General features: G+C 43.2%; 2 protein-coding genes across 5 annotated transcripts; both read right to left on the bottom strand.

Moving 5' to 3' along the window:
- Positions 1–1389: 1389 nt before the first annotated feature.
- Positions 1390–19400, bottom strand: LOC105933875 (dipeptidyl peptidase 9). 3 transcript variants are annotated; one of them, XM_012873614.3, is made up of 21 exons: positions 19236–19394; positions 17585–17677; positions 17265–17504; positions 16959–17071; positions 14063–14236; positions 13637–13808; positions 13108–13218; positions 12872–13000; positions 12723–12784; positions 12505–12605; positions 11455–11632; positions 11193–11352; positions 11013–11092; positions 9517–9669; positions 9023–9158; positions 8367–8512; positions 8134–8280; positions 7881–8033; positions 5581–5723; positions 4663–4774; positions 1390–2396 (listed from the first exon to the last, which is right to left on the bottom strand). In XM_012873614.3, exons 3-21 carry the CDS (start codon positions 17482–17484, stop codon positions 2304–2306), a joined length of 2583 nt encoding a protein of 860 aa, XP_012729068.2. In that variant the 5' UTR covers positions 17485–17504; positions 17585–17677; positions 19236–19394; the 3' UTR covers positions 1390–2303. The 3 variants fall into 3 exon arrangements, with proteins under 3 accessions (XP_012729068.2, XP_012729069.2, XP_035993757.1); XM_012873615.3 differs by having other exon boundaries at positions 13637–13805; positions 19236–19393; XM_036137864.1 differs by lacking the exons at positions 1390–2396; positions 4663–4774; positions 5581–5723; ... (6 more) ...; positions 11193–11352; positions 11455–11632 and having other exon boundaries at positions 12504–12605; positions 13637–13805; positions 19236–19400.
- An 861-nt stretch (positions 19401–20261) lies between these two features.
- On the bottom strand, positions 20262–23594 carry rps15 (ribosomal protein S15). Of its 2 annotated transcripts, none has more exons than XM_012873656.3 (4): positions 23494–23594; positions 23006–23091; positions 20926–21160; positions 20262–20432 (listed from the first exon to the last, which is right to left on the bottom strand). In XM_012873656.3, exons 1-4 carry the CDS (start codon positions 23494–23496, stop codon positions 20319–20321), a joined length of 438 nt encoding a protein of 145 aa, XP_012729110.1. In that variant the 5' UTR covers positions 23497–23594; the 3' UTR covers positions 20262–20318. The 2 variants fall into 2 exon arrangements, with proteins under 2 accessions (XP_012729110.1, XP_021177773.1); XM_021322098.2 differs by lacking the exon at positions 23494–23594 and adding an exon at positions 23308–23337.
- Positions 23595–24221: the final 627 nt, after the last annotated feature.

Genomic DNA, 24221 nt, shown 5'->3' with positions numbered 1-24221 from the left:
CCGATCTGAAGAGGGACCTGATGTGTGCAGAAAACAATGCAAGGCCAAAAAGGAAAGAAATCACCAGTGACCTAGATAAGCAATTGCTCCATCGGTCTGGGAACAGTTAGGTCATTTCCAAACCACATGCAGTCCATAATCTGGTGTGAGAACACTTGACAAAGGGAAACAATCAAAGTGTGGGCGGCACCAGGGGGTAGCTTGGAGTTGCTATAGCAACACCAAGATTTTCTGTTATGGAAACCGAAACTACACCGTAGTAATTTAGTAATGGGTTAATTTAAATTTCAAATATAAAAATTGCTTTTATATAAGGTAATTAATGACTATATTGAGCAATCATATTTTTTGACCTTAGACGAATCTCACGGTATCATGTGAGGGAGGTTAACGTAAATCAATAAAGCGGTAAACTTATAACGGTGAGTTTGAAAATGGAGAAGTTTCTCGTTCTGCCAGCAACATCTCCAACAATTCTGGCCACGGTGAGACCGTGGAGTGATAGAACTGTACTAAAGCAAAAATCTCAGTCTCATTCTAAACATGTTGGAGTTCAGTACAGCACAAGCTGTGTGGAAGGAGAAAGCCTCATCTGGAACAATGTGCTTTGAATAGATGGAGCAGAGATGAAGATGTAAGACCAAAATGGACAGCATCGTGGTGGGAGAAAACAGAGCGCTGCATGTCAGCAAACACCTTTCAGCCATAGCCAAGCATGGAAGTGGAGGGGTTAGAAGGTGGGCTTGTTTATCAGACACAGGAACCGGGCACCTTGCAGTTATCGAGTCAACCGTGAGCTCCTCTGTTTACCACAGTATACCTCTAGCTAAATGTAGCAGCATCTGTCTCTCAGCTGCCGCTTGGCCATCTGCAGGACCACAATCCCAGCCACAGCAGCAGAATTACAGCAATCTGGTCTGAAGACATCAGTACTGGAATCCCACAGATCTAAAATCAATGCTGCCGTGGGGCCTTAAGAACAGTGCAGAAAGGAGCGGCTGATAGCCTCATGGACCAGGAGGAATGCTGTAATAAAGAGCGGGCCAACATACCGCCGCGACCACGCGAGAAACATCCTGCTGTAAAAGCTCCTAGAGGTGTTTCTAAAAACTACAAAATCATGGGGCAGCCTGTTCCCTCACACAGACACTAAAGTTTATTTTAATCAATACTAAATCCTGAAGTGGAATCTGTTTATTTCGTCCATTTGAGATTATATTTAAATCTTTAAGAATCTGATGTGATTAAAGGATTTTTTTTTTTTATGTTCTGACAATTTTCCAACAACTGTGCTAGCTACTTCCTACAAACCCCACTGCAGAAGCTCTGCAGCAAAGCCACCAATCTGCGACAGGTTCACTGGAAGCCCACAGAATCACAGAGCCTGTGACCGATTCATCCATTTATTCATGTACAAATTGTATTTCGTACAAAGCTGCTGTAAGACTCCACTGCTCCCCCTCCTGTTGTCTTTAGTGCAGTAAAAAAAAAAAAAGAAAAAAGAAATACCAGCATGATCAAGAGTCAAGAGGTACTTTGGCAAATATAAATTATGTATTGAGAAGGCAAGCAGACATGTTTAGCAACATAATGTGAGAGGAGACGACGGTGCAAAGGTATCAACGAGTAGCTTCCATCAGAGGCCAATAAAAAAAAGAATAAAAATCCGTAAAAATATTTTATTCTAAACAACACAGTTAAAATGGGTGGAAGAGCATCAATCTTCTTCCTTTCTCTGGTATTATTCAGACTTCATGTCCCTTACTCAACAGGTGTGTGTGTTGATGAGGAAGAGGAAGTGGGACGTGTGTGGGCGTAGTGTCAGAGTTCATGCCATTAAATACATGTAGAGATTCCATTTAAGGTCTAAGTAGAGTGTGACCCTCTTCCTGCTGCTGACTCCGGTGAATAAAACAGGTTTGGGGGGGGGGCAACTAACTAACAACAACACTTGGCAAAAACCATCTTGGGTTTGGAAATGTGGGCGAACCATGACACAAAACGCTGTGTCCTCGTCTCTGTTCAGCTTTGGGGTAGAACTCTTGGTTTACTTCTACTGGCGCAGGGCGAGAGTTTATGGAGGGGAGACAGAGCAAGACAGAGAAAGAAAGAAAAAAAACGTACAGCTGCAGAGTGGAATTAGATCAAAAACATGGCTGCTGGGCATCTGACAACAGGCTGGCAAACTGGAGACGGGTTGGCAATAACAAGGGCAGAGAGAAGAAGGAGGGGCATATGCTTGGAGAGGATATGAATTGGAGGATATAACAGAACTAGATTTCATTCTGCTCTAGAGTCTCATTTTAGAGGTATTGTTGTAGAAAGTGCAGCAGCATTATCTCGTAGTGCTCTCCAGACTCGGGGCAGCGGATACTGTGCCGCTCGTTGGGGTAGACCTGGAACATAGAAGCAGAGGAACCAGGAAACATCAGGGAGATCCATCACATTGGAAAAGTACACAGATGTGTCTAAGCAAAGCTGTAGTTGTTAAATAAAACACAGAGTCAATCTTATCGTGATATTTATACATTGAAAATTCAGATAGCCAATAGAAGTATGAAACTACAACTACAGATGCACCTCAATAAATATGAGTATCATCAAAAGGCTCATGTGTTTCAGTTTTCTAAATAAAAATGTGCAACTTGTGTGTTATATCAATGCATTACACACAACATAAAATATATCAAGCATTTATTTCAATGAACTTGTAAGATTATGGCTTTACAGCAAACCTCAATTCAGTTTATCCCACAGTTAGAATATTAACAGGAAAACAGCATTTTTCACAGAAATGTTTTGGCTTGCACATTTCACGGGGAACGCTGCTCACTTGACAGCTGGCCAGCAGTTAGTCACTGACACGGAGGGAAAAACAGTAAATGTTGTTAAAGGAGCACGCACCTCTGTACCCAGGTGTATGAGTAGAAGGAAAAAGTGTGGAACAAAAGCAGCCTTGAGAGAACTGTGTTTCCCTACCGTTCTACCAGGGGGGCACCCCGCCAACAACGCTCCCCCCCCCCTCCCCCCATTATTAGCCTTTATTAGCTTTACCAGACCGCTTCCTGAGCTATTTCTGTCTTTAGGCTCCCACATAATAAGGCGGACATGAGCCCAGGGACAGGTATGTGCATATAAACTGCTCGGCGGGAAGAAGTCTTCCCGCGCTGCCTCAAGGCAGCTGTGACTTGAAAGCACCTGCGGCGTCAGCCTCTCTGGGCCACGGACTGACAGCTGGCTGCCTGCTGTGGGAAATGTAGTTTGTTACAAGAAATGTAGCCAATTAGTGCACTCAAGTATGAAGTTTAAAATGTACACTGAGTCTGTGCAGTGCAGATAAAAAGCAGCCTGAAGCTCCTTTCCTATCCACCACAGAGTTGTTACTGTTGACCCTGTGGAAGGTCAAGGAGCAGGAGCTAGAAGCTATTATTAAGGGTATACGGATGAAGCCATATTGCAGCTGCCTTTAATGTTTCTCCTAAGCTGAGTCGTCGCTCCTTTACTGTCAGCTCAGAGTCACCTGCGTTCGCACTCAGGTAAACTCACACTTCCGTCAGGTGAGAAAGTTGTGTTGTCATCGGGAGTGCAGGACCATTGATATGATTATTTCATGTGGCGCCCTGAATACTTCAATATACTGAGAACGTTTGGATGATACAAATATGAGGATGATAACGACTGTTTAAACTCGATTATTATAAGCGTTCCCGTTAGTAAACGCCTCCATGGTCATTTTTAGAAGGCCCACAAAAATACTGTTTACTTTGATCGTCACACATCACCAAAAGTCTGTCTGGTGGAAATAAAAATCCACCTTCCTGAGTCCATCTATGAAACAAGATGGCTGCTTTATTCTTGGAACACGCATTTCTGTTGCTAGATAAGACTTCATGAAAGGATCAGAAAGAGATCCTAAATGTGATAACATTAAAATGTAATTGAGTTATACTCAAAAACATACTAAACTCTGGCAGATCTAGATTTTAAAGAGATCTTCACACAATCAAGAAGGAGGAGGCAAGTAGCCTTCAAAATATAACTATGCATTTTCCATATATCCATACAGGTTAGAGACAGAAAGATAAAAAGAGACAGAAACAGATAAATAAGAGAAAGATGGAGAGAGACACAAGCTGTATTCTGTGATATTAATGAAAAGCTAAGTGGAGGGAAATTCTTTGCGACACTTTCTTTACTGCATTAATCATCTGGAAATGTGAGACTAATTGAGAAAATAGACTTGATCTAAAGTTGTATCAAATTAAAATCTCTCTTTGTACATTAAAATAACTATTTTATTTTCTAAAAAAAAAAAAAATCCTATTTTTGCACTTAAAATAGGAAGAACTCATCTCCATCAACTTATTTCAAGTGCATTATATCTAATTATCTTATTTTAGGGGTAAAATTACTCTACTGGCATTAAAATAACTATTTTAATGTACAAAGAGATTTTTATTTGATAGTGAGATTCAGTTGACAAAACTAAACAAAAATCTCCAGAGAGGACTAAATTGGTACTGAAATTAAATTAAGATGTATCGTCAGAACGAACCTGGTCTTACATAATCTTCTGCGTTTCTGACAAACAGAATTTTAGGTTTTAATTTTCTCTAAGCAGTAATCTTCAAAATAAAAAGACAAATGCTTTCAGACACCAACCTGGAGCTGGTAGGGCTTTCCAGCTCGGATTATCTGTGACACCAGGAAATTGGTGTGGAAAAAGTGCACATTCTCGTCTAAAAAGCCGTGGAGGATCAGCAAGCGATTGGGCCTGCAAGGAAAAGACGCACACGGTTAGATTGGGATGTTTTAGAGAGCAGCAGGGCTCCACGGAGCGTGCTCACATCCAGAGGTCCTGACTGCCTGAAAGAGATGCACTGCAAAAACAGAACGAAAAATGAGATGAAATCTTCTTGAAATGAGTGTATTTGTACTTTGAGTAGGTAAATAAGATAATCTGCCAATGGAATAAGATTTTTGCACTTAAAATAGGAAGAATTCATCTCCATCAATTTATTTCAAGTGAATTATATCTATCCTATTTTAGGGGTAAAATGACTCTATTGGCAGATAATCTTATTTGCCTGCTCAAATCAAGGACAAATACACTCATTTCAAGAAAATTGTAGTTATTTTTAGTTCTGTTTTTGCAGTGTGAAATAGCTCAAATACTTTAGTTTGCTCTGACATGTTGTCTGTCAGATCACAGCTCTTCAAGGTGCAAATAAGTCTTGTTCCACCTCAGTTTGTAACTAATATTACAGAATTTAGTTAACTGATAAAATCCAGTTAATGATGAATAAAACTAAAATAACTTCCAAACCCTGAAAGCAGATTAAGATGCTAATAGTTTTTGCTGCTTTTTACAATAAGATTATCTTGTGTACAGATAGTAGTGGGTAAAGGGAAATTGTTCTAAGTAACAGGCTTTTTAAAATGAACTTGAGCATGAATTTATAAAGAAGTGCCCTGAAGTCAGGAACAAGCATGTCTAACATCTGTGCATTAGGTCAGGACAGGCAGAGGCAGAGGTATTGAGGCCTGCCGGCTGTCAGGAATGAGCGGGTGTGTACTGACTCGCTTGGCAGCTTGTCCACGTGCAGAGCCACCGATCCCTCCTCGTAGCCCTGCTGGTTGTTCTCAGGCACGTCCATGTAGCGCTCCGTGTAGCCCGTGTCATAGGCCATCCACACCGTCACCGGGGCGCCAGCAACAGCCAACTGCCAGCAGACAACAGCGGAGGACAACAGCATTAAATGCAGATGCTTCAGCTGAGGGAACGGAGCCAAAGCTGTACAGATGGGAAACTGGCTCCACAAGCTGAAATCCACCTTTTCAGCTCTAAAAACAACAGGTTATATAAAAAAAGAACTGTTCTAGTAAATTCTGCAATTTAGGCCAGTGATCACGTCACTGCCCAACACTGACACCATGTGGTTGTAAAGAGCAGCTTCAGCGCCTTGCAAAAGGATCTACACCCCCTGAACGGCTTTTTCTTTTTCCTTCTACAAACACAAACTACAAATGGCCTTTTTTATGTTACTGAGATGTGGTGTGACAGGTCAGCACAAAGCACAGCTTAATCCAGTGGATGGAAACAGATACGAGCGTTTCACAGTTTTTATTATTATTGTCTTAGACCCCGTTCACACGTTACCCCTCCATAAAATCCAGTGAAGCCAGCTCCCTTCAGAAACCACCCACACGGCTTTTCACGAATGACGTCCTGTTGGTAAATTTAGAAGAGCTCTGTGTGACTGAGCCACGGCCATTTCAGATGTGGACTAATGTTGAGCGGTGGAGGCTGAATGAGTCAAATAGTGACCAGATCTGTGCTGAATATCGCCTTAGCAGACATAATATGGCAACAATAAAACACGGCTGCGTTGGTATCTGCTGCAGTGACTCGCGATATGATGTTTGTGACCATATAAAGGGAGGTTTTTTTTACACTGATTTTCCTAAACCCCGAAAGAATGCCTAGAAAAGTTAGGAGCTTGTAAGCGGGATGGTTTTACTGTGGACAATCTGAGCAAAGATGGATATGTGCTCTCTACATTTCATCGGTGGTAACATCCCTCATCTTGGTAATCATAAACACGCCACACACTTGGGCTGAAGCAGGCTATGAAATGTGAGCTTCACTGTTGCCAAGTCCGCTCATTGGAAGCAACTTTGGGCTGGTTTTCTTCTAAGGTTGCTTGCAACCTTCACTTGTTGTTTTGGGGCTTGTTTTTGTGCGTGAAGTCGCTCATTTGGGCTTGGCTTTTTCCTGGTTGACATGCGGCGCAACACAAGCTAAAATATCCCCACAGTAAATATATTGTAGTAAATGCATGCGTTTGTAATGATTAGAAGCGGTTTGTGTATTACATTGTGGTGGTTCGCTTGCTGGGCTTTTTGGATAGAGCAGGTGGCTTGTTTCTCTCACAGGATTGGTGATCTTGTTTGTGTGTGATTACAGTGGGATGACTGACTTTAATGCTTCAGAAAAGAAGCTGTTTTAAAGTCTATTTTTTGGAATAAGCCCCGTTATAATTGGAAACATAGGCATGTGATAATATTTTTTTTCTTCTTAGTATCAGCGGTAATTCTACACGGATTCAATGGGTTTCTTCCTCGCGTTTGATCCATTGTGCGAGAAGATAGGACAGCCTCCACTACCTTTCTACTAATACTGCTTTCTTTCCTCTCATTTTGAGGCGTCTACATTTCAACCAAGGATTCTGCTGTTCTACACCGTTTCTCAATTTGAAACGGGTTGTATTCGAAGCTCCTGGGAAGTCGCCATCTTCCAAAATTATTGGTATTGCAGATGTTGGCATCCTATGTTTGTACTCTGCTTGTCCGAACATCTGGGCAACTGGTGGTGTCTCTGGGCAAATGTGACGTCATTCACGAAAAGCCCTATTAGTAAGCAAAGAAAATAAATCCAACACTGTGCATCACTCTAAACACATCATCTGCACCTTAAACAGTGGTGGCAACATCATCCTGTAGGGAAGCAGAACTGAGACCAGGGCAGAAGTTTACCTTCCAGCAGGACAGAGACCCTGAACATACAGCCAGAGCTACACTGGAATGTTTCAGTCAATGCAAATTCATGGAGTTCTAGTGGCCCAGTCAAAGTCCAGACCTAAATCCTATTGAAAAGTATACTAAACTTTTCACATTCTTTTTTTATAACAAAAAAAAAACTTCACATTATGCAATACATTATATTGTCTATGAAATAAAATCACAATTAATACAGTCAAGTCACGTTTTTTTCATTCTTTCAAAAAAGAAATAGAGTTTACAAATGGAGGCTAAACACTGATTAGTTTTAAAAAATAAAGAAAAAAGCCAAGACTCTTTCAGGAACACGATCCACTGACCTTGAAGATGTTGGGCCGCTGGATGAGGCCCATGAGAGACAGGAAACCGCCGTAGGACCAGCCATGAATGGCAACACGACTGAGGTCCACAAAGTTAAACCTGTCAGCCACGTACTGCAGACCCTCCACCTGGTCCTCTATCTCCACCTGACCCTGGACAGTCCAAGAAGAGTCATTTATTGCCATCTTTTTCAGCTCACCACATGGATCCCAGCGTGTATTATTTGGTTCAGTGTTGAGTTTCTCACTCTACCATTTTGTTTTTCAGTGCACCCTCAAACTCAAGGCCCCTCTGGCAGGAGCCCCTCCCATCAACGACGACCACGGCATAGCCGAGAGACGCCAGCGTGTTCAGACGCAGGTACTTCATCCCCTTGAAAGAGTTGTTAACCAGCTGTACCTGAACACACCCAAACACACACATTCTTCAAAATAATTCAGCTTTTCCTGACGTTGTTCATGTTGACTGGAACTGCGTCAACACACCTGAGGACCGCCGTACACGAACAGAACAGTTGGGTGCTTCCTGCCGGGCTGCAGGTTGTGGGGCTTGTACACCATCCCATACAGCTGGAAGCCCGACTTCCCTGGAAAGTCAAAAATCTCTGGCGGGTTGTAATCTCCGGGGCAACCTGGAAAACATGTCAGCACGCGTTGGTGTCAGGGCAAACATGCGCTCGCTGAAACTGCCTCGTTCCGATCAGATCCAGTTTGAGCTGACATGACAGATGTCAGTGGTTTGGAGGTGAACGGAACCTTTTCTTATTTTAAATCTAGGATCCACTCTGTTGTCATTTCTGTTGTAACATTTCTGCAGTTTAAAGCCAAAATGCCTTCTTTTAAATGACTTGATGAGGACACCCCTAATAACTGCGGTATTTCTTTCACCAATACGATCTGACTGACCTTTGGGTAACATTAGCGCTCTGAACCCACTTTTGTCACAATAGCTATAGAAGAATCTGACCTAATGAAGTTCTGAAGTGTTTACAGTCTTCTGTCCTTTAAGATGCTTTGGGTTCTGGGACAAACAGTAAAAGCAGAAATGTCTCAATTGTTTTGAGAACCAAACATCTGTGGAGTGGACATGGGAATGCTGGGACATCTTGCTTGTTTGTTTGATTCATGTTGCTGTTCCTTACTTGGAGGCTCCATCAGGCTGGCCCAGAACTCCGGGACCACTCGCAGGGGGTCGTCTTCTGAGCTGGTCAGCTTGTATAAGTGAACGCTCGGAGGCGTGCTCACGTTACTGTAGTGGCTCACGAAAAAGTCAAAGTTCTGTCAGGAGAGAGAGAGAGAGAGAGAGAGAGAGGACAGAGAGGCAGCGGCATCAGTAATGAGAAGGGTGGTCAGTACAGAGGTGACCAATGGAGTTAAAACTACTGAACATCTTTCTCCAGTAGACGTTAAAGCAAAATCTGCACCAGCTGCCTCACCAGACTTTATTTCTTCTGTGAGGTGCAGTCAAACCTGACAGAAATGACGGATGCTGACAAATAAAATGCAAGGAAATTCTCTCTATGGGAAGAGCATTGTTTCTTATTGATGTCCAGCCAGCAGAGACTTCTGTTGAAGTGAGTCTCGTCAACGCTAGACTAGTGGCAGCGGCAGAAATGGGACAGAAATGATAAAGTACCTGACTGACGGAGCAGCTGTGAGAGAATCCGGGCTTCGTTAGTCTGACCACGTCGCCGGGTGACTCGTAGCTGACTACATACAGGTGGTGCTCCAAAGGCGTGTCCCTGGTACCCTGGAAGTACACCATCTTGGTTCCCTCGTCAACCCAGATCTACGGGGAGAGAGAGAGCTTACAGCACCAGGAAATTGTGAAAATAATGAACAACTCTCTTGTTTCTAATAGCATGGGGGAGCAGCCTGTGTTGCGTCTGTTTTAGTTTAACAATTAAGTGGATGAAGGTCTTCATAAAGACCAACATACTTAGATTTAAACAGCTTTGGGAGAGAGAGAGAAACAGGAATAAATATCAAGACAAAAAAGGGCTGACAAATCTTCAATGAAGAACAGCAACCATGTGCTGATCCCGATAAGCTTGTGTTCCAAAGATATAACCTAGCACTAGATGTACAGTCAACTTAAAAAGAGATTTTTTTAAACTGTATGTAACCTCTGTTTGGGTGCATGAGTGTTTTTTCTTCCAAGAACTCTGTGAACCTATCGGCCTCACAGTGATCTGTAGAGACAACCAAACATAAACTTTAGATGGTCGACAGCCTCCTGACAGCCACTGAGTCGAGCCAGGAGCCGTGTCATGAACTACAGGGGCCCGTGTCCTGTGGCTCAGACACACCTCAGAGTCATCAGCTGTCTGCCACTGGGCTTTAGGCTTCTATGAGGGGTTTGTGTGGAGCAGCCATGTGGTCTTTTGTAGCCATGCTGACCTAATTGGTTTTCTCCGTTTAAGGGACATTGTTCAAGAAGGCTCGTGGTTTGATCAGAACTAGCTTTACAAATGTGAGCCCTGGAGCTATTTTGCTGATAGAGCAGAAGCCTCTTCCTGTCAACCCTCCCAAACAAGCCACGCTTGTTCAGTCTCCTTCAGTCATGAGCTTGATTCTACAGGTCGAGGCCTGTCAGGTCTCAGATGAAGCTTTTGGAATAGGGGTGTTTAGCGCTGCAGTCTGACATCGGGGGTGATTTTCCCAGGCTGCCCACTGCTAGACGGTCGACTGCTGTATGTTTACCAGGACACATTATTTCCTGTGCATAACAGAGGCTTCATAGCTGCTTCCCAACAGCCGTTGCTGATGTGCTTCCACTATTATCAGCACAAACCTGGATGTTCCAGACGATCATACCAGCCAATGATCAGCTATGGATGTATCTGACACCACCTGGTGGCTTATTGGAACGGTTACAGTGTGGGTGGAGCGGGCTTTTTATGCTCCACCATGCTCCACCATGGGTGATGTTGTTCATCTGAGGTTTTATTTGCAGAATTATAAAAGGTGGGAATAACAGGCTGTTCTTTATTATATGTCAGAAACCAGGAAGTAAAACCTCCAGAAGCAGAGCGCTGGCTTTGGAACTGCACAAAGGTTTCTCTACTGCCCTGTAAAACATTGTTGACCTTTAAATGTGTGACGCCTCATTCAGAGCCATCCCCGTCTTACCTTGGAACCATGTCTGGCCAGTACTTCCCATTCCCCACTGGTCAATGCTATCTCCTCCTTGATTGCACATTTAAAGTTTCCTGCAAAGAAGTCATCTATCATGACATAACTGCTGAGCATGTATTGACTTTTTCTATGATCTAATATTAAGCGAGGCAGAAACCTGCTCTCTTCTCTTACCCTCTGCATGATTGTATTCCTCTGTCCAGCGGTAGCAGCCTGGTTGTAACACCGATGTGATTTTATAGAGGTGGCTGAAGCCTGTTTTAGACTCATTTATCCAAATGAAGGTAAACTCGTCTTCTGTCGTTTGGATAAAGGGATAGAATATATCATGAACCTGCAAAAATAAAAATGTAGTCAGACCTCCATGCAGACGGACAAAAACCCGTAAGACTGTTCAACTATTCCTCTCGTTTGTCTTAATAGAACGTGTTTGTACATTTATCCAGACGTCAGTGGTCTCTTCGTAGATGATGTATGGCTGTGTGCAACTGGGCACAGCCTCCAGACTCTCCTGCCTCAGCGCAGAGTCTTCTGTGACAGGGATGAAGAGGTCTGGAGGCAGCAGGACAAGCTGCAGTTTCCTCTGGCTGCGATCCAGCAGCACTGCCCAGCCACTGGGAGGAAACAGAGCACACGGCTTTTATGCTGCTAAGAGTTGGGGAAGAAACAACCTTAAAAGTCAGCTAACCTGAACATAAAGCTAACTTTGTCCATATTTCCACCACACAAGAACAAGACTTCTCTGTATTTTACTGGACTCGTTGTGATGGAACAACAAGTAGTTCATGAATGTGAAGTGGAAAGAAAATCATTCAGTTTTCATATTTTTACAATCAGAAAAGTTAAGGATTTGCATTCAGTCACTACTTTATGAAACCTTCTTCCTTTGCGGTAACAGCTGCAGGTCTTTTGGGGTACATCTCTACCAGTCTGGACTTTGATTAGGCCAATTCTAAAACATAAATATGCTGTTATTGGGATTACAGGGTCATGTTCTGCTGGAAGATAAACTTCCACCTCACTCTTAAGTCTGCTGGATGCCTTGGGCATCATGAAGCTGTTTGTTCTCTAATGTTCTCTAACAAACCTTTAATGTCGTCACAGAAGAGTCTAGATTATAAGTCAATTACATGTCTTCTGACGGTGATGAGTGGTTGGGTGCACTGGACTTTATTCTGAAGTATCACAATTATGGGAGCCTGAATAGAAGTGTATGCCACATTGATTTTATTCTGCTTCCACTTCCCAACTATGCACTACTTTATGTTGAGCCCTCACAGAAAATCCCCAATAAAACACATAGAAGTCGGTGATTGATACGTAACAAAATGTGAAGAACTTCATGAGGCATGAATAGTTTCGCAAAGCACATTATATCGGAACACTGCACATCACATGTAGATAATTAATTTGGTCTAATGGTATTTTTCCCAGAAAACCCATCGTAAAGAGATTTACAAACCCAAACTTATTCAGAGACACTTACTATTTCCCATCTATCGTCCATCCTGCTCTGGCAATGTATTCTGTTCCAGGAAACAAGGTGCTAAATGGGACCACCAGCTCTTTCTCCTGTGTGCCAATGATCTGCTCACACACACACACACACACACACACACACACACACACACGCACACACACACATTAGGAAATAAAGTCATCAGTCCGAGGCGTTACAGCATGAACAGATGAAGAGTGACCTACTTTCCCTTGATGATCTGTCCTGATCTCTGCCAGTTTGAGCGTAGCCTGGGGATTTTTGCTACCTATACATTGGACAGAGGCAGATGTTTTTCATTTCAACGTTAAATGTCTCACAGTAAAAAAGACACAAAATAAGAGGCAAGTCTGACCTGTGCGAGGATATCGGTATGCATCTGCTTTCCTCTCCTCCAGCGCTGGAGAAGGAACGTGAATAATTTCTACTTCTGTCTCATCCACCTCCTCATATAGAAGGTGCAACGTTTTACCCCCATCAGGATCTGAAGGAAGATAGAAATAAGGAACCATAAGGATAACTATATAAACCAGCTTCCTGCACTTCCTGGACAGTTATGGTTCTAAGCACAGTTTGCTGCTCAGCGCTGACCTTCTGAGGCTGAGGGACACCACCAGTAACCAGTGAAACGGTCAAACTCCTCCTGGATGACAAACGTTGCTACACCTGCAGACTTGGGGTCCTCTTTGACGTTGTCTAAACCTGGATAGAAGGGATTACAGATAAATGCACATCCAGGTAACATTAGTGTTTAGTATTAATAGTGTTAATGTCTTATGTATTAGAAAACCGCAATAATGCAACACCCAATCATCACACAATGAGACAAAGATGATATAATCCCAATTTCTTTGCCTGCTTTATTGCTCTATTATGTAATTATTTGACCCAATCTGAACCAGATTTGGAAACAGTGTTGACAAACTATCCACCTTCAAAAGAATAAACAGGGACAACAGCAGGTACTGAGATTAAAATCTCATTCCATGTAAGCATGATGGGACAGAACATGTCGCTCATCTTTGTGTTTTAAAAACACCATGACTGTAATAAGAGGCGATGAGAAATAAAATAAAAAGCGAGACTAACTGTTGCAGATTAGGTATGAAACTCGGCCAACCTTTATGACAGTAGGTCAGTCTCCGCTCCTCGCCTGTCTTAACGTTGGCAACCCACAGGTCGTTGTTGTTAATGAAGGCGATGAAATCCGGGAGTCCAGGACAGATCTTGGGGTCCATCCGGGTGCCTGAGCACTGGCTCTTTATCTCCACAGGTTTTACCGGGGCAGACTGCTGAAAGCAACAAACAATCTTAGCCCAACGCCTGTTCCCTCACAATACCTAACTCAGTAATATTTCACCCTTTTTTTACAAACAGTTGGTAATCCCACCTGTAGCACCAATGGCACGTCAGAACCACGCAGCTTATAAACAACCTTGACTAAAGCTGAACGCACAGAGACTTTTCAAGGCTACGACAACGTTGCTTTGAGGGTTTCATTATCGCATAGAGGGGGAAATTAACTTGACAAAAGACAAGTACTCACAATGAAGCCATTGCTGCCTCCGTCTTGACAGTAGAAGAGACTATTACTGGCCTGAAAGAGGAAAAGGCCCGTCTTATCATGGTAGTCGTAGGAGGTGATACCAAACGCTCCCAAACGTTTGCGTTCTCTCAGCAGCTCCTCCTCTCGAGAGTAAGCCCCCTGGTGCGGTGTTGCCTGTGAGACACAACAGGGAAACAAGCGTAACCTCCTTTTTAATTCATTAACGAATTGTTTTGAAAGTCTGCGTCACACATAAGCAATGAGCCGTCATTTACCAAGCCTCCAAAGACCATGGCTGCTTAGTATTTTAAAGTTAGACCAGGAAAGCTCCGTCTCTGAGATCTTTAACAGTCTCCAGAGCTGCTGAGCTTCCACCATGCTTCAAGCATTCCACCGTCATCCTGGTCCCCAAGAAATGCCCCATCACAGGGTTAAATAGCAGAAAAGGGTTTGCTATTTAACATTAGACGTCAGGCCTAACAGGGTTAGGCCTGACGTCTAATGTTCAGCTAGTATTGAAGCATATGGAGGACATGACAGGGCTCAGCAGGGGTCCAGCAGGGACAGTCATGCTCCACAGCTTCAACAGCCAGATCAGCCTCCCTGTATCGGCTGGAAGAGCAGTTCATTAAATCTCATGAGAAAAATCTTGCAGTAATTCTTAATTCTAGTCTTAACCTTTAGAAACAGAGTAGTTCTGTTCAATTTTTTTCAATTCAATTTTATTTATATAGCACCAATTCATGAAACATGTCATCTCGAGGCACTTTACAAAGTCAAATTCAATCAGATTATACAGATTGGTCAAAAATGTCCTATATAAAGGGAACCAGTTGATTGCCTCAAAGTCCCGATAAGCAGCATTCCCTCCTGGAGAAGCGTAGAGCCACAGGGAGAGTCGTCTGCATTGTACATGGCTTTGCAGCAATCCCTCATACTGAGCAAGCATGAAGCAACAGCTGTGAAAAGATCCTTTGTTAAACTGAGATTTTTATCCAAAGTGAAATCATTTTTATCTTTTAATGATTTTGAACAGGTGATTCACACATTTATTAGCTCCCAACTTGATTATTGCAATTCTCTGTATGTTGGTGTAAGCCAGGCCAGCCTCTCATGACTGCAGTTGGTTCAGATCCCTGCAGCTCGCCTCTTAAAACGAGCAAAAAAGCGTGAGCATATGTCACCAGTGCTTGCTTCTCTTCACTGGCTCCCTGTTCGTTTTAGAATTGATTTTAAAGTTGTATTGTTGACCTATAAGGCTCTAAATAGGCTGGCACCTGCATATTTGTGTGATCTCCTGCAGCCTTATGTGGTCTCTAGACCCCTTAGATCTAATGTCTGTGTTTAGTGGTCCAAAGGTCCAGGCTGGTCCCCAGAGGTGATTGGGCTTTTTCTGTTGTAGCTCCTAAACTGTGGAACCATCTGCCCTTCATATTAGACAGGCCTCAACTCTTGGTGCTTTTAAACCTCTTCTTAAAACACATTTATACTCATTGGCTTTTAACATAGTGTGAGAGTTTTTCTCTAACAAATAAATGAGCCACACAAGCTATATTTACATGCACAAAATGTCACAACTGGATGTAAATGTATTTGGATTAGAAAACAAAAAATTAATCAAATTGTACCGTTTATACTGGCACACAATCAATTTGATCACAATGTGTGTTTATATGTAGCAGTCTTAATTCAGAAAAAAAACAATTCTGACATGTGTAGTTATCAAACTTCGCAAAAAAAAAAATATAAAAAAAAAATCCGATTGGCTTGCTTACAAGACGCATTTCTATACTGATTGGCCCTTTATGCCAATTACTTTTGGCCATATAAAACGTAGCTATTGTCTATTATAAAAGCAATACCATCTACTGAAACTCAAAGGTAAATCCCCATCAACAACCAACAGCGGTGTAAACTTAAGAGATTAACTCGCGGTAAGGAAGGAAGGAGATATAGCTGCCGCCTCTCACAGTGACGCAGAGACAAACAGAACTCTGTTATTATCTGAGCCCAAAAGCACCGAGGAGGCAAGCTACGTGGTCTCTGACATTTGTGCACACAACAACTGAGTCAGAAACAAAATTAGGGATCAAACTGCATTCCCACACAGCTGCAGAAGCATAACCCAGAGAAACGCAAACAACTCTTACCAAACTGTATTAAGTTGATCAAATAAGTTACACCAGGCAGCAACATCACACCCCATCAGATTCAGTCTAAGCAAAGAAGCAAGTTTTGGAATCCAACCTGAGAAATGACTTGTTTGTTACTGATGATGAATGTTGTTCTTATTTACTGGACAACTTGTTAGTTGAAGGATTGTTGTATGCTGACACTTTTGGCTAAGTCCCTCTTAGCAATAGAGATCTTTTGATCACAATGGGACACATCCCATTTGTGGATTTTATTTGCTTGCAAGTTCAAATATATACAAAAACTATTTTTTCAAAAATCCTATTGTAAATATATACATTTTGAATAGTTTTTATCATCAATTTAAATTTTATTATGAATAAAAGTCAAAATATTCCATGTTGTAATTAATATAGTATATTTATCTAAAATTGAAGCAAAATATATTTTTTTGCATTTTGTTTCATTATCTTATATTTTTATTTAATTAATTCAATTTATGGTTATTTCATATCATTCTAGCTATATGTGTGATTTAGTTTTTGAAAAAAGTTCTATACTCAAAATATTAATTAATATTTTTTAACTGTGGATTTCTCTGCTGCTCCATTAGTGCTGTAATGCTCTAATTTAGAATAATAAGACTGTATAGGCTCTATTGAAGGTAGGAATTAGCACAGCTCCTCTGCACAGCAGATGCAAAGTAAAACAGACTTGATAGAGTATGTGATGATCAGATTGTTTGGCTCTGTGGGGAATTCACCTGGAAGTGATCCAGCATCTGCTTCCAGGACAACACTAACAGGGCCTCCTTCCGGACCTTCTTGGGGATTTCTGAGTAGAGTAACGAGTTCTCTCTGCTTCCGTAAGGCATTCCTGTAAGCACACAGAAAAGCCTCAACCACAACATGCTATGCTTTTTACTGAAGTTAAAATATGAATTTATAGTGTTTTTCATGTCATATTGTGATAGTACAAAGGTCAAATATGAGAAAACACAAGGAATCAAAAATTAAACAAACATAAATTGAACTATGCAGTTGCTTCCATCAGCTTTGACCAGACTTACCAAGGTAGTACAGCCGGTGGGAGTGGGGCCCATTCTCATCTGTCTTCTGCACGAACTGGAAGTCATGGGGGGCCTTGTTGGCGATCATACCCGAGTATTTCCTGCTACAGTGGATGATGTCACGAAGGCCCTCCCAAGAGTGTTTCTCCACAAAGAACTGAGACGGCACGTCGTCCATCTCCACCACCTCTGTGCTGTCCCACAGGCCGTCAACAGCCATCCTGCTCACAGTCCCAACAACTGCATCGACAACGCAGGGAACCAATCAGTCGTGGGTGACCAGAACCACACGGAATCCTGAGAAGACTGAAATATTCTACCTTTTCCAGATGCCCTCTTTTCTGTCACAAAGCTTCACCCTCTTTTCTCTGTGCATTCACCGATCAGCACGTCAGATCCCCCAGAAATGTAACCTACGCAAAACAGAGTAGATTATTGGAGTTAAAAGACTATGATGGAAAAATGTCTAATTATTATAAGGAGATAAAACACTGAGTTTTCTTGTATTTGACAGCACAAACAGCTAGTTCACACACATCTGAGTCAGACCAGCATGACGCACAGAGCTGTGGGGGAAAAAAACCGAGGCTCCAAACCACTAAAGCTCCTGTTTTACCTTGCTTTGATAATTACTGTTGACTATGAAGCGTCCCCTTTCCTGAGAAACGCCGAGTTCACAGTGTGAGACAACCAGTGCAGCCAGATCGGGCGGGTTTTTCGGCCCAATCGGGCTTCTTTTGAACACGTTGGGCTGGAAAAAATAGCTCCAGGCAAGTCGCTTAACTTGGAGCTGCTTTCCAAAACGTTTGGTGGGATTAAAGAAAGTCTTCATAGGAAAATCATATCAAAACCGTTGCCATGGTGAGGGAGAAACATAAAAACCTACACATATGAAACGCTGTCTCCTTGCTCTCGTATCATCAGGTCATGTATTTTGAAATGTAGAGAATCTGTCCAACCTGACATCAATCAGTGACTGTCATTGGTTAAACAAGTGTCACTGTGAAGCTAATTGTAAGTGATCCCAAATGAGGTTAAGAGTTCAACTAAAGGCCTGAAGGCCTTCACTGTTAGGCTGTGCCTTGGCGTTGAGAGGTGGCGAAAATACTAAAACATGCTGCTTGTTGCAAGGTATTGTTAAAAAGAAATCAGAATTTACAATTTGATAAAACATGGAGCCACAAAAAATAAAATAGAACAAATAAATGCTAGAACAGTGCTCGATTTAAGAAAAAGCAACTGATAAGATGACTTTATTGTTTCTATATGATGTGTGTGACTCCTGGCGCCGATCGCGGTGCGCAGCTGGAAACTGGCACATCTGGCAACCCTGGTACTGATATGTCACATATGATAAGTCAGGGTCTACACCTCCACAACTGATCTGGCCAAAAACGACGTTTGATCCCCAGCTTGAGGGAGAAACCCCCCGTGTTGGTTTTAATGAGCTCTTGTTTATGTATGGAAGCAGGAGGCAGAGCATCTCTAGCGCTGATCTGCTGGAGCGTACAATTCACTATTTTAAATGGACATTAGTTTAAAAAAATACACGATCACTGGGCTGTCTTACACCAGCTAACATGCCACCCATGACGGTGATGAAAACCCCGGTGAAGCAGAACCACACCGGGGTATGTTAACAGTTAGCTAGGCTACAATGGAGCTTTGTTCTCAGATTGCAACTCTTCCAACACCGGTAACCCATAGCTGGCTCTTCGTCTTTTAGCACAGCCGCTATTTTATTTCACAGCAACAACCGAAAGCGAGAAGTGACCGAAACAGTAAATAAACAGCAGCGTTCCCCCTTCGCTACATTCTGACAGGATCTCCTTCTGTCACTTTCGTGCTCCGGTTAGCTAGCTAGCTAGCCGAGCTGGTAGCCGCCAAGAAGCGGCGGCGCTGGCTGTGAAAACGGATTCCTGGAGCAGCAGGCTCGTTTAGCCACCGGTCAAAGTTAGCGTCAGTACTCACCAGTTCGGCTACTGCTTCTTTCTCCAGCTGCTACGCCCTATTAGCTGAGTGTCAAACAGGTTCCGCGGCTGCTAAAGGCTGAATCCATGGCCGAAACAGCCACACAAGCTGCAGCTGGCTCACGGACCGGGAGGAGGGGGGGAACCTTGCTCCCGGTGGGACAGGTTCCACGTCGGTGCTGTTTCCTAGACGCACCACTCCAGAGGTTCCTCGTTCTGCGTGTTCTCCCTCGGTTTAACGTTCCAGTCTACCAGAGGGAGGCAGTCAACATTGATCGTACCACTGGTTTTAAATATTCCATCCATTCCGTGATCAGATCGGCCCAGATAACAGCCGGATGTTCACCGCCATGACTCCATCACCCTCTTCCCTACCTCCATCACCCATCAGTCCCCATGCCGTTTATTTGGAAGGCTCCTCACTGTTAGAAATCAATAATGTCCAAAACTAGAGCTGTTATATCAGCCTGTCAAATGGGATTTGGCTTAAAAAAAATGTAAACACCATTATGAAACTGAATTTAGACCCATGTTACCGCTAAAATAAAAGAACTTGACTCACCTAAGCACATAACCTGGTTAAGTTGAATACTCCTTCCCACTGCAGGTGTATTTTAGCCCCGGCATCCAGTGCCATTAGTTACCTGACTTCATAGTGCATATTGATAAGCAACCTTTGTGAAAAACTGACTATAAAAACAATAATTGTGAAAACATCTTGAAAGGGTTCACTAGAATGGCCAGCTTTCAACGTGTTCCAGACAGGCTTTCATCAAGGTAACATTAAGGCCTTTGTAGTTTTGTCAAGTGTAATAAAGAGCAAATTCCTCAGCCAGTAAAGCGAATGGATCCAATGAGCCCTGTGTTTCCCAAAAATAAAAAGTCAATGAAAGAAGGGGGGAATTAAATAAGAAAAGGTAATTCAAGACCTTAGCCAATGTGGGTTTTACAGACTTTAGCCGTGAAATGGAGATGACTTAATACGTTAAGACCCAGAGAAACCCTGAAGAACAGCCAGACACTGCAGTTGTGTGGAGAAGCCCAGTTTATTTTTTGTTTTATTCATACAAACAATACAGCCATTCTACTTCAGAGGGATGAAACGGGAAGAGTGCGTGGCTCCGATACCAGGGCGACCGTGCTTGACTGGCTTGTAGGTGATGGAGAACTCTCCCAGGTAATGACCGCACATCTCAGGCTGTGGAGAGAAAAAAAAAAAAAGAGCTGGTCAGACTGCTGGGTGTATGCACACAGCAGCACAGTGAAACCTAGAAACAGTGTAAGAAAAACAGCTGTTTCAGTCTCCACAAAGAAAAAAAGTTTAGAGGAATGAGCAGATATTTCTTGCACTGTGTTGCAGATCCTTCAAATTAACTAAAAAAGGAATAACTTTTGAATAGCACAGAATAAATCAACTCAGATTTCACTAAATGGTTCACATTTAGACAATTTGAGCCCCTTAAGCACAAAACAAGAACAGCCACAAAGATGAATCATTACATGTATAAAAATATACACATTGATTTATTTAGACATCTGGTGGAAGGAAAGCAGCTGACAGTTCATTGAGGACTTCTGTGCTGTTAAACTGTTACATTCTGAACGCAGCATTTCATAACACTTTGGTACCGTTTAACCAACAGTTATCCGTCTGCTTGCAGTTTTGACACAGCAGATGTCAACCGTCTCACCTTGATTTCAACCTGGTTGAAGGTCTTGCCGTTGTACACGCCGACCATGGAGCCGACCATCTCAGGCAGGATCACCATGTCCCTCAGGTGGGTCTTCACCACCTCGGGTTTCTCCATAGGGGGCGCCTCCTTCTTGGCCTTGCGCAGACGCTTGAGGAGGGACTGGTGTTTGCGGCGCAGGCCACGGTTCAGCCTCCTCCTCTGGCGGGCGCAGTAGAGCTGCATCAGCTGCTCGCTGCACAGGGACAACACAGGAGACAAGCTGGAGTAAAAAGCCCGCTCACTGCTGGAGTCCTTAAACTCAACACCGGCTGACACGGCACGCAGACAATAAATGCACCGTCCTTTTTAACACAGTGCCTGATATTTCAAAACGACCAAGTCTGGCATTATTTGCAGACAGACTTGTTTGGTTCGGGCTTCTTCTTCACCCAAAACTGATTCCAGCATCATTTCAAGGATGTCTCTAAAGTTTAGGATGTTTAGCCAGCATTTCTTCTTCTCCTGATAGATCTGTACATGAGGCTTACAACGGATCAAATGTTTGTGTTTCAACAGAAACTATTGTTTTGGTCCTTATTCAGGTGGCTAAAAGCCAACGTTTGGACTAAAACGCTCCAGTCTTAAGAGGTTAAACAAGGAAAGACATTTGGCTGACAATAGTTGAGAAACATTGAGATCACAGGGTGAATTCTCCAAGATATTTTAATATGAAGGCCAGGGGAGAAGTTGTTAGCCGCTGCAACAGGAAGTTTAGCTCCTGACGTGGTGAGGCATTCCAGCCCAGAGGACTGCGTAATCCCAGCCCTCCAGGACCAGCGTGGCTTTGAGTTAGGCACAGGAGCAGGTACCTCCTAACCCCAGCACCAAGTTCTACAAGAACCACCGCGTGATCCACTATTAGATCAGGCGTCTTCAACAAGGGAAGGACAGGAGCTGTCCTCCTCCAGTAAAAAAAAAAAAAAAAACAATCACAGCTTAGAGCAACCTGTGACCTGCACGCTCCTCCACCTCTGACTGGAGGATTTGCAATAAGGTGTTGCAATGAATAATTGATACGTTATTGATCTCACAATGGAGAAATTCCCTTCTGCATTTAACACATCACCTTAGGGAGCATTCTGGGGTTAAGGGTCTTGCTCAGGGACCCAGAGTGCAGGCGGTGGGGATTGAACCAGGTACTTGCATCCTTCTCAGAGCGCAAGCGCACTCCTCTAGCCACTAGGACCAGCACTCCCCCAAGAGATGCATCCCAGCAACAGACCTGGCCCTAAGCAGGGACCAGTTAAAGAAAAACTCAAAATAGAGCAGATAAGACGCACTGAAGGCCGTGCCAACACCAGACTGGCAGCGTGGCGAACACAGCGATGAAACTTCGTTTCAAACGAAGTCAGAGGAAGCAGAGAGATGCAACAGGCTACTTAAAGGGAAACTACATTCTCTACATGTCCGGGTTATCCAGGCTGCCAGAGAGAACACACAGGGAGATAGCAGGAAGTTGGAGCTTGTTACAGCAACTGTTCTCTTTTAGCTTTCGTCCAGCTGCAGAAGATGCTGGATTTAGAAATGTTGGAAAATATTAGAAATGCCTTTCTTTAGACTCATTATTAGGGTAAGATCTACATTCTGTAAGGGCCCTTCATTCCCTGTCCTCTGGTGTGGGTTACCGTGTCCAACACCTACATGGGTTTCTGCTTGAACACACTGACATCTACATCATTGACAGGACTGGAAGTGTAGATCTTTAGATCTAGTCTTCTAAGTCAGTTGCTCAGGACCAGGAACAAAAAGGAAGAAGGAACCCAAGAACACAAAGATGAACTAGTTGATCAACAGCCAGCTCTCCATGTCAGCTTGACCCATGCTGGGTCTAAATCCCACATCTTAGAGAGAAACACCAGCACACCACAACAAAGGTTTACAGCACATACATCACCTGCAGCTAAACGCCTGCATTCAGAACCAGCTTTATTGTTTCTAGACAAACGAGTTAGACTTTGGTTCCACTTTGCGCTCAATGCGCTGCCGTTTTCAACACAGTCACAAAGTGTAGCAGAACTAAGCCTTCGCTGGGACTTACTAAGACATGTCCAGAAGCTGGTCCAGGTCCACGCCTCTGTAGGTGAACTTCCTGAAGGTACGCTTCTTCTTGATCTCGGTGTCCGCCTGGAAGAGAACAGCATCACTGCGGTGACTGCGGCTAGTCGGGTTAGCATTAGCCATTCCGAGGGCATTAATAACGCACAGATGAGTTTATATTCCCCATAAAACCCTGACTGGTCTACTTCTAAACCCGCTTATATGGATTACAACACTATTCACTTTAACCTGCGCCCAAAGAGAACGCTTTATAAGTTTAGCTGAGCAAACAGACGGCCTAACCTGAGGCTTAGACATATCCCTTAAACGCAACTTTATCCGTCATTTCAAGCAACAATTTCTGTCTAAAATGTGTGCGAAATTCTCTTAAAATTAAACGATACAACCAGCCGAGCCAGTCGTTAACGTAAACGCTCAGATGGATCAGGATTGTAGTTTTATAAGCACCGCTCTAGCATGGACACCTACCATCTTGCCCGATGATCCAGTGGAAAAGAACGTTCAGAAGTCTCGCTCGCTGTGATATCGCGGGATTTGAAGCAAGACGCGTCTTCCGGTGCTATTGCCCTCTGCGAACAGCAGGTGGAGCATTTCGGCCATGAAAAAATAACAATAACAACAACAAGCATGACCACTGTCAAGAATTTACCAGTTTTGTTCTCTTTTCTGAGATACAGCGATAAAGACAGGCAGCTTTGTTCAAACATGCACTGCTTCTCTTAAAGGAAAGCCGCGTGGACTGGGACTGGAGACCAAGGCGCAGGTTCATCATCCAACAGGACAATGATCCTAAACACACAGCCAGAGCTGCAACGGAAAGGCCGAGTCAAAGTTCACCAATAAATCCCGTTGAGAATTAGTTGCAAGACTTGAACATTAATGCTGACAGATGCTTTCCACCCAGCCAGGCGAGCTTGAGCAATTTTGAAAGAAGAATAGGCTAAAAATGCAGTCTATAGATGCTGACATTTGGTAGAGACATACCCTAAAATAATTGCATCTGAAATATCAGTTAGTGCCTGCTTTGCACTTAATAATGATATCAAGGTGTGGCCAGGTGCCAAGTCCCAGTGGAAAGCAACATCAGCATTTTTGAACAGGTTTGTCAGCCAACGAGAACATGAGGTACATGGTAGACAGTCGGGCTGATCTTGGAATTGATAAAAACACAGTAGACCAACAGCAGCTAATAATAA

The sequence above is a fragment of the Fundulus heteroclitus genome, chromosome 6 (genome assembly GCF_011125445.2).
Source record: "Fundulus heteroclitus isolate FHET01 chromosome 6, MU-UCD_Fhet_4.1, whole genome shotgun sequence".
Lineage (NCBI taxonomy): Eukaryota > Metazoa > Chordata > Actinopteri > Cyprinodontiformes > Fundulidae > Fundulus > Fundulus heteroclitus.
This window is presented reverse-complemented; position numbering and strand designations above follow the sequence as displayed.